The sequence below is a fragment of the Engraulis encrasicolus genome, chromosome 9, assembly GCF_034702125.1.
Source record: "Engraulis encrasicolus isolate BLACKSEA-1 chromosome 9, IST_EnEncr_1.0, whole genome shotgun sequence".
In the NCBI taxonomy this organism is placed as follows: Eukaryota; Metazoa; Chordata; class Actinopteri; order Clupeiformes; family Engraulidae; genus Engraulis; species Engraulis encrasicolus.
In genome coordinates, this window is record NC_085865.1 from 53,213,313 (window position 1) to 53,223,332 (window position 10,020).

The 10,020-nt window shown below is 43.0% G+C and overlaps 1 protein-coding gene across 1 annotated transcript in view; it reads right to left on the bottom strand.

The window, feature by feature from the left end:
* pola1 (polymerase (DNA directed), alpha 1) overlaps nucleotides 1-8,238 on the bottom strand; it is a 99,559-nt gene extending 91,321 nt beyond the window's left edge. Inside the window, exons 1-15 of the mRNA XM_063207395.1 lie at nucleotides 8,115-8,238; nucleotides 7,450-7,577; nucleotides 7,154-7,250; nucleotides 6,482-6,562; nucleotides 5,365-5,486; nucleotides 5,141-5,203; nucleotides 4,876-4,977; nucleotides 4,046-4,178; nucleotides 3,007-3,181; nucleotides 2,607-2,779; nucleotides 2,129-2,241; nucleotides 1,526-1,639; nucleotides 1,328-1,402; nucleotides 740-878; nucleotides 160-314 (exon numbers count right to left, since the gene is read on the bottom strand). Of these exons, the coding sequence (XP_063063465.1) occupies nucleotides 160-314; nucleotides 740-878; nucleotides 1,328-1,402; nucleotides 1,526-1,639; nucleotides 2,129-2,241; nucleotides 2,607-2,779; nucleotides 3,007-3,181; nucleotides 4,046-4,178; nucleotides 4,876-4,977; nucleotides 5,141-5,203; nucleotides 5,365-5,486; nucleotides 6,482-6,562; nucleotides 7,154-7,250; nucleotides 7,450-7,577; nucleotides 8,115-8,163 (1,719 nt within the window). The 5' untranslated portion in view covers nucleotides 8,164-8,238. The remainder of the gene's footprint in view (nucleotides 1-159; nucleotides 315-739; nucleotides 879-1,327; nucleotides 1,403-1,525; nucleotides 1,640-2,128; nucleotides 2,242-2,606; nucleotides 2,780-3,006; nucleotides 3,182-4,045; nucleotides 4,179-4,875; nucleotides 4,978-5,140; nucleotides 5,204-5,364; nucleotides 5,487-6,481; nucleotides 6,563-7,153; nucleotides 7,251-7,449; nucleotides 7,578-8,114) is intronic.
* Nucleotides 8,239-10,020: the final 1,782 nt, after the last annotated feature.

Genomic DNA, 10,020 nt, shown 5'->3' on the forward strand with positions numbered 1-10,020 from the left:
ATGTGGGGCTAGGTGCCTTAGCCAAGGGCACTTCAGCAATGGATAGAGACGTAGGGAGAGTGAAGGGTGGTATTTGAACCTACAAGATTTTGACTTCAAAAAACATCTCACTATCCATTAAGGCACGGCTGAAATAGGACCCCCAGTCCTGTATCTCACCTCGTTGTGGTGTGTCTTGGGGTTCTGCACGGTCTTCAGGCTGATGGACATGACCACCAGAGGGGGAGGCGGCAGGTCCTTCACCACGGAGACCAGCTCGCTCTTCAGGACCTGGGCCTCCACCTTACACCAGCTCAGCGCCTGGTTGGTCAACTCTAAAGGGATTTAATTGGAGAACATGGCACTCATGATTAAAAGGTGCCAAACATAAACAAAAATTGACAAGACGTGTAGACCTTACATGACTAGATCTGACCCTGAAAGACTGTGGGTTCATTCTATTATCCTGACTCCCGTCCTCCCTTGTGCTTGTGGCCTCGTGATGACTTTGCAAGACGTCATTGACGATAGAAGTTTGATTCAATATCTTAAAGAAGTGCAATTCAAAGGTCATGGTCACATTTGCAATCGAGATGTTGAATGGGGAAAAGTCCCCAAAAGTTTTGCAGCTGGGCTGACAGCGCGGAATCTTTGTTTTCTACACAGAGGCGTGAGCCACGAGCACAAGTTGAGGACGGGAGTAAGGATAATGGAAATGGGCCCTAAGTGTATGTGTACATGTAAGTGTGATGAGACGTACGTGGTGTCTTGATGTCGAGCCAGCAGGGTCCGCGTATCCTCCTGCTGAGGAGGAAGTGCTCCAGGCTGGAAGTGTTGCTGCCAAACACGTGGGAGAAGGTGGAGCCCTTCAGGTCAGACGGCAGAGCAGGCATCTCTGCCTAGAAGCATTAAGACACGACACACAACGTTTTGCAAGGGCCTGCACACCTTGAAAGTTTCTTTGTCAGCAGGTGCAGCTTTTTACAGTACCACTGTCTTCAGTTTGCAGAGGAAAAGCTCAACACTTCTTCTTTACGGTTTCACCACTTTATTTTTGTCTTGCTGACATTTCAGCAATAAGCTTCGCCAGCAAGCCAAAAATAAAGAGGTGAAATCATAAAGAAGCAGTGTTGTGCTCTTCCATTGCAAACACAACACACAGACCCACCACATCCCATTTACTTGTTGTAGATCACATTACACTGAGAACTAACTTTTATCCAAAAACCAATTAAAAAAGAGGTCACAAAGAGGAGCATGTAGAGTAAATGAAGAGTAAACAAATTTGAATTGTTTGCATGCAAGAGTATGATTTTCGTAAAGTTTAACAGAGGGTATGAATACTCACCGAATACCTCACTTCCAGGTATTCACTTAGACTGGGAACATCTGGGATCTCAAAGGCATAATTCTTCTCCACTTTCTATGAGGTTCAACAGAAATGATTACAGTTTAGTGAGGATAACAATTCCTCTTGGCAATAGTAAGTATATAAGAGATATGAAGTGTCTCGACATTACAAATAAAGACTAAAGAGTACGCAAACCTTAGATTTAAACTTCATGATCTTGAACTTCTCAGAGAGGGCGTTGAATTCATGATAAACATCCATCATACCCACTGGCTGATCTGTGACCTCTCCCGTCTTCAGGTTGACTTTCTGCAAACAATCATAAACATCAAGCACATTACTTTCAGAATAACAAAGTTCTACAGAGCTTATAAGTTATTATTCACCTAGTCAGTTACAATAAATTCATTCATTGTTGTCATTTTTCTTGTTTGCAATGTAAAGCCTTGAACATTAGGGGACAGTCACAGTTGACCAGGTGTCATTCATCAGCAAGTGAATGTATCATTATATGAGGTGAGGACCCAAGCAAGTACCGTTAGATTTATGCAGATATTTCTAAATAAAGACTTTTGAAATCCGCTTACGTGTAACACAGCATGTGGATAAAAATGAAAATTCCATTGTGATAGGCGTGATAGGCCCCCTAAATAGAATATTTTTAAACCCAGAGTTTTGAAATACGCATTCTATGTGTAAACAAGAGGCCAGAAACAATGCAATTTCAAAAATATCCATGTGCGTGTAAACAGCTTCTTAGTCCAGCCATGTGACCAGGTGACAAGGTGAGGCACTCACGTGTTCCCTGGGCAGCAGGTACATGGTCCTCTCTACGTTCCGTACGGCCACACAGCAGCTGACGTGGGCTTTGGCCGACTCAATCCACACCTTACCGAACAGGAACACAACGCCTGTGTAATACAGACACCAAGTTACATTTTAGTAGCAGCACATGTCTGGGTGGTGCAACCATAATTAATGCCACTATTGTATAGATTAAATGGGTTTTTTTTGGCGGGTTATCTAAGAAGCATATTCATTGCATTAATTACCAAGTAGTTAATTTACGGACATTAGCTGTGGTTGCACCTGACGTCTGAGAGGGTTGCAGGTTCAAATCCCACCTCTCCACACACCACCATCTAGAGTCCTTGAATAAGGCACTTAGCCCAACACTGCTGCATGGACTGTAACCAATTCCATGTAAATAACTAAGTCGCTTTTGATAAAAGCTTCAGCTAAGTGTAGTGTAATATCATGTGATGTAAACACACACCTGGCTGGCTGTACTGGTCCTCGAAGGCGTCGAGCCAGTATAAGCGGAAGACCTTCTCCCCATCGGGCCCCTCCACCAGGGGCAGCTGGCTGGAGTCCACCTGCACCTCCATGGGAGCCTCGCCGGAATCGCCATCCTCCTCCATCTTAGCCCAGCCCCCTGTCATGGCCGGGCTGAAAGACGAGAACAAAATATTGTATTAAGGTAGCAGACACTTTCATCCAAAGCACATTGTACAGTCCTTGCAGCAATGTGACAGTACACAGTGATAGAGCACACTTCAAGCAGTGTATGTGTACTTTGCAACCACACTTCCTTTCATCAACAAATAAAATGAATAATGATGCAAATGAATAGATTTCAGGTTCATGGCATTTGTGTGTTACCCCTGCAGGCTTACATGAGCATAGGATCCTGTGGTTCACTCTTGGGTTCCACCTTCACCGTGGGTTTGACCTCTGCTTTCACCTCTGCCTTGACCTCTGTTTTGACCTGCGCCTCCTTATTCTCCTGGCTACCCAGGTCCATCGGCTCGTCAAAGTCCATGTCATCAAACTCCAGCGGCTCTTGCATTTCTAAACAAACATAAAGTGTTAATAAAACTTCAATCAGGCAGTGTGTTTCTCGACAGTGTTGTTGCTAACTAGGTTAGTTAGGAAATTGGTTACAATAAAATTACCCATTGTCGACCTACTAGATTGCTTATTGGTTAGCAGCAATGCTCTCAAGATACAGAGTCCAGTGTGGCACTACAATGAAAACGATTGCGATTATGTATTGTGAACCTTTCTGAGAAGTGTTTCCCGCTGAACATTCTTTAGTTAAGTTGGCTGGAACCCCAATGAAACCCCATTGAAAATGAATACGGTTTTATTTCTGATGAGTTGGAATGTCCATACCACCAAAGCACCACAACGTGGCATGGAAATGTATGGGGTATATTGAAGAATGAAGTTTGAGTCACCGGATCAAATAAACAAAATCAGCTGATAGCAAACCATCAAGGATATCTGGGCTTCCATAACTCCCATGCAATGCCTCTGACATTGATGCATCATGGCAGTAATTAAGACAAAGAAAGTCCTAACAAAGTATTGAACATTTACATGTTTTCTGAAGAAAATGGTGATTTTATTAGAATATTCTAATAATACGAATTCCTCAATTCACGTTTTTTGGAGCTGGAAGGTTAAATTATGTAAAGATAAACAAATGAATGATTGCAATAGTTCAAAATGTGGGCAATGCATCTACAATCCATTAAAGTTAAACATTATTGATTAAATTATGGAGATAAATCAACTTTTTCATGATATTCTAATTATATGACCAGGATCTATAATTAATTTATGGGTATTAGCTGTTGTTGTACCAGCTGACATCTGAGCCCAAAAAATTGCCATTGACCCATACAGGAAGTATGAGCCTGGTGACATTACCTTCCTCTGGCTCCTCCACTTTAATGGCTTTGACTGAGGGGGCAGGTTTGGGGGCCTGGGCCGCTTTGACAGGAGGCAGTGGTGCCACAGGGGCTGGTAACTTCATCTTTGGCACAGGAGACGGCAGCATATCCTACAATTCCATCACACATGCACACACAACACATGCATATTAATCCTTGAGGTTGTAATTTAATGCAAATTCATCAATACACACATTTATTTTGTCTGAAGGCAAAAAAGTAGACTAACGTCAGACAGTCAATATCACTACGCATGTGAATATTCCTGACTGAACTTTGACCCGATTCACTACCAGAGAGGTCAGTCACAGAAAGCTTAGAAAGTTTTTAAAAAATCCCGGTGGCCGGCACAATTTCCTTTCCAACACAGCGGACTTCACTGACTATAGGCCGACAGACAACCTTGCCGGTGCCTATTTCCGAACCTAATCTCGAAACAGCAAGCATGTTCCCGCCTGAGCATTTGAGAACAGGAAAGTTGGTTTGCGATTCGACCAAAAAAAAAATCATATTTTTTCCCTCCTCAAACCGCGCTGACAACCAGGACGTCAGCAGGTTCATCCGGGTAACACATGGTCACATACAGAAAGGTTCAGAGCCCAGGATGAACGTGGGAGATTGGCAGGCAAGCACTTAAGTTCCAAACATAATTGGTGCGGGAACGGACACCGACACCTTTCTGGTCAGCCTGAAATCGAGTGCTCAGGCAGATTCAGAGCTACAAGGATCAAGTTTGTAACTATCTGAAGCCTGGTTGGACCTCTGGTTCTTGCGTGTTAGATTAAACAAACACTGGAAATACAGTACCTTAGGAGGCTGAGGTTTGACTGAGAAAGGGTTCATTGGGGATCCAACGGATTTCTTCTTCTTGAGCGTGACCACAGGTGGAGGAGTGAGAATGGCAGATTTCTGATGGGAAGGACATGGTGTTGGTTTTATTTTTAAAAATGTATTCCCCGCCAAGTGAAAATATGCAAACTGCAAACGATGCAGAATTTAACACAGCATACAATTTTCAAACTATGCACAAGGTAAGTTTGTAACAGGAAGCTTATAGCGGCCATTAGTTCACCTCTGAATGCAGGTCTTGCAGAATGTCCCCCAGCAAGTCATCTTTGGATAAATCAACATCTTTCTGCAGAGCAAAAAAAAAATACAGCTTAATTGAGGTACAAATACAGAACTTCATGCATTCCCTGTGAAATCTCATGACATCAAATATTTACACATTGTATTTATGTTGCCAGCTTACATCCATCAGTCAAATAAATGCATGTCTATGCTGGTGCTACTAACCTCTGCTGGCTTCTTCACATTGCTGTTCATGAAGAGGCTCTTGATGCTGTTGGGTTTGGCCAGGGAGACCTTCTTCACATTCTTCTTGTCCTTGGCATCTGCTGCCTTGCTGCCCTTTTTGCCTGTTCCAGTCAAGAAAAAAATATTAGCATGGTCTACATGGTTAGTAGTGTAGACATGGTGGTAAACTATACTTGAGAGTGTGGATTTTTTTTTTCCTCTTTAAGTTTGTGGGGTTTTTTTCACACACCCAAAGTTATTTAATTTACTCTAGAGGTTGAATGCGCCTACTGCTGCACTTGATTACAGGCAGACGCCAGTCAGCAATCCCCCAGTTTGCATAGTAAAAACTTAACCACAAAGCGGTTCAGCTTTTTTCGTTCTCAACCTCTACCTCAGGTGTATGATTTCCTTCCACGTTTTTGTCATCTGTAGTTCTGGAAAACAAGTCTGTCGTGTTGTACAGAATGATCATATAGTGTGAGGACATGAGTCTTGAGATGTGAACTTTTAAACCCTGCAAGACTCGCACAATGCATTTGTACCCACGACTGAAAATATCAGTGTATGTCCGGCATTTGTGGGAGTATCGTCACAATCATGTGCCTGCTAAGTAGAACCTGTGCTACCTGACTGCTTGCTTGTATTTTCAACGTCGCCTCCGCCACATTTTTCCCCACGTACAATATGGCGGCATGTTGTTGTTCATGTGAAAATTACCAGATGTCCGACTTAAGCCCGATTCGCACAGGATAAATATTACCTATGGACCTATGGTAATTCGCAGTTACCCCAGAACCTCTGATTTTTCGTGCCGCATTCGGACGGGATAAACAAACGTCTGTTATTAGCTCAATTCACAGACATTATAAGGGGGTGCAAACGGCGGACATATGGACACGGGGCATGAATTTACACCAGGACATCTGTGCTGCGCCGAAATACAGTAGGTAATTCGCAGCGAAATTATTACCTCACATATTAGGGACATGGCACATTCGTACAGGACTAAGAACTCAGACATTCTCTGTAATTATTCCGAATTACCGGGGGTCCATAGGTAATAAAAGTCCCGTCCGAATCGGGCTTTAGTGAATAATTTGCATTTCTCCCATACCTTTAGCACCACCAGCCAGTGCGTCGTCCTCCAGCTCTTCATCAAAGATCTCCCTACCATCTTCTACGTAACCCGTCCCATCTGGTCAAAAGAAATAGTGCAAATAGTAAGACAAATAGGAAGTGACAACAATAAATAATAACAATAAAGGCACATTTGTAATACTACGAGTCAATGTAGTGAATTTTACTTTAAATATTTTGAGAGACTGGCTTCAAAGGTCTGCATTCTGATGAGGCGCACAAACGGCAAGGACAAAAGGGATGCATTCAGGACTTGTAATGATAACATTTTCAGGCTGTCTGTGTATCAGTACATTATATGGGTAGTGGCGGGCACTTTGTGGTGACGTGATGGTCAATCCATGAAGGATTGAGAGGGTGGCCTGCACACCTTGAAAAGTCTTCCTTTGCAGGTTAATCTATTTCGAGAAAAATAACTTGTTGCCTGTGGAAAAGAGCAACAATGCTACATTTGCGGTCAAACCAGACAATTTACTTTGAAAGCTGATGTTTCAGGAGGGTTTGACTGTAATTGCAGCAATGTTGCCCTTCTCCACAGCCTTAAAGTGATTTAAGGGCAAAAATGGGTGTTATGACAACTCTATAATGCTTTCCTGTAGGCCAGTCACTTGCCATTCAGAGGTTTTCAGACAAGTGCTGTGTGTCTCACCATCATCGATGATCCAGTCGTCGTCTTGTCGGTCCCGCACCATGCGTGAGTACTGCTCCTCATCCACCTCTTCATACACGTTCTCGCAGTCATCCAACTAATGACAAAGGTAAGTGTTAATGTACCTCCCTTATTTGACATATTGAATGATGTTGAGCAATGTTGTTATCCTAAAATATATCTAGGGTTTCAATAAAAGCATTGGTGAGTGACTTATCTCTATGGGTAAATATCACAATTTACACATTCTTAACTGTAGCTGTGTGTACAACAGCACTGCAAGGCTATTCATTTACCTCATATTTCACTTTTTCTCCCTTCTTGGCTCGTTTGAGTTGCTCCAGAGCCGATTTGCGTCCTACTTTCTCCCTCTTCTCCCTTCTGGACCGAGAGGCAGCCAGGCCGCACGCGTCCCCAACACCATCTAACCACGCAAGACAAAACAATGCAACCACTGAGAACGTGCGTGCGCGAGTCCAGTGACTGACTGGTTATCACTTCCTGCAAGCCAACAGCCAGCAGGTGACAGAACACTTCAAGATCTGACATACCGTACGTCTCAAGCGCCCACGAGCACCAAAACGCCATACTTTTCAAGTGTACGGATTTTCCCATGTCCATTAATATTCAGTGTGTAATTGACAAACATCAACACTCAACAGCTGACATAACTGACATATCGCCTCCTAGCTAGTAAGTTTACGCAAAGCTCACTTTGGCTAACTCGCTAGCCCAGACAGCTACAAATAAGCAGAGGTTACATTAAAATCTCTATCCGTGTTCTGAAATTGAGGCGACTGTCGAATAACAAAGTAACACTTGATTTGCATTAGCACGCTAGCGGGAGGTAACTTGGTGGTGGTGGTTCTCATAAATCCTACACAGGTCAAGTAAGGGTGACACTCAGTCGAAGCTAAATAATTATTTCCTCGCTGCCGTTATACTCGTCAACACAACTTACCGGCGCCTGGGGTGTCTACATCTTTATCTGGGTTTGAAACAGGAGCCATTTGTTCCTTCTTTGCACACTGAATAATTGGAAGATTCCGTCAGCTCACAACAACAGATTCCGCGCCAAAGCTTCTTCCCGGGGAAACTTGTACGGCGGAAATATCGTCACCGTGTAAAGGCCAATGGGAAAACTTTGTAACAGAGTTCAGTAACAAATGAAACGCTGTGTGACGCTGTTTCATCCTGAGACTCGTGAAGGTTGTTCTGATTTTTGACAAATGCAAATAGGCCTAGCCATCACAATATAGGCTAATGCTGATTTTATCGTACTGGGGTCATTTGGTTGCAACTACAGCATAGGTCAAACTGCAAATCTATCGATGAAACATAATAAGCAGAAACATCTGACATCGTAAGAGGTCATGCATGCAAGTAGCTTATGTGGGAAATTGGTGAGACACTGAACATCAATTGTTTCTGTAGCCTAAATGTAAGGGTTTGATTGAGTGTGCCATAATTTATAATTCCAATTCCTTATCAGAATATATGTGATAAGGAATTGGAACAAATAAGCCTATTTTAACCCGTACAACACAGCCTAATTTCTGAAACACCCATGATAAAAGTGGTCAAAATCGGTAGGCCTATTCAGTACAGTAGCCTATGAGGAAATTTCTCCAGAGCGAGGCCAGATCTGCAAAACAAAGATTTTCAGTCAGAGAACAATGGTCATTTGGAGAGACACTGAACAGAAGGGCGAGTTGGCATGAACTTGAGCGCAGTGTGCGCTCTCGTCTCCACGCACGGTCAGCTGTGTCCAGTTTAAACGGCGCAAACAGCCGTTGGGTTCGCAGACCATTTGGAGAGCCACAATCTGCAACTTGCCTTATCATTATGGTGGGAAGAAAACGACCAAGAACATCGCGTAAGGTAGGTAGGCTACATTTATGGTGTATAACCTACGCTTGAAATGGAATGGGAGGGTTTGAAATGAATGAAAGAGGGGGCGTGCAACTTGATGATTTGACTCACATTTTAATGAATTTCATATTTTATTGTAATGTATTGACTTTAAGTTGTATTTTGAACTGAGGTAGGCTACCCAACATAATGCAAAATTGAAATGGTTATTTTGTTCACATGCACATATGATGGAAAATGTTGCTGGGAGGTTTATTGTCTTACAAAAGTGCAATCGCCCTTTAAAACACTTTGCAAAGTTAACTTATAATTTATAGACTGGCATGAACTACATATCAATATATTTAATTTTTGTTCATCTTTGTTCTGTACGATAGACAGTTAATCTGGGAGTAAAATATATTAATGTAAGTAAATCCGTAGGCCTACTGTATTACAGTAGGCTCTGGCATGCATTTTGCCCCGGGCGTGATACCATTTCAATTCAAGAGCATCTGCCTAACAAAGCTGTTATTTATTTTAACACCAGCTTTGTTGATGCACTGTGTGTCCACTGTGTCCAAAATTCTCCATGACAGAGCTGAATGGTACAGTGAGAAAGTAGATCTACTCCTTTCGAATACACCATATGGAGGGGGGAAAGAGCATCAAGAGCAGCCAAGGATGCTCAGTGATGCTTGTTGAGAGATGGTGCTACAGCTGGCTCAGCCAATCACATCCGCTCATGCAAATGAAACACAGCGGACTGAGGGCTGTGATTGGACATGACTCTCGTCCTATCAGAACACTGAGCCCCATTGTTATCATCATGAAAGGGTGCATCCAAGATATGTGTACAGTATACTGCATATGTGTGTACATTATGGCAATATGTAAACCAATGCCTCATCTGTGAGAACACAATGCAGGGGATTGGAGGAATGGAGTGTGGGGAGGGACATGACAGGAGGCAGGGAGCGTGGAGGAGGTGCTGATGCTGATGATGGTTGGTGGTG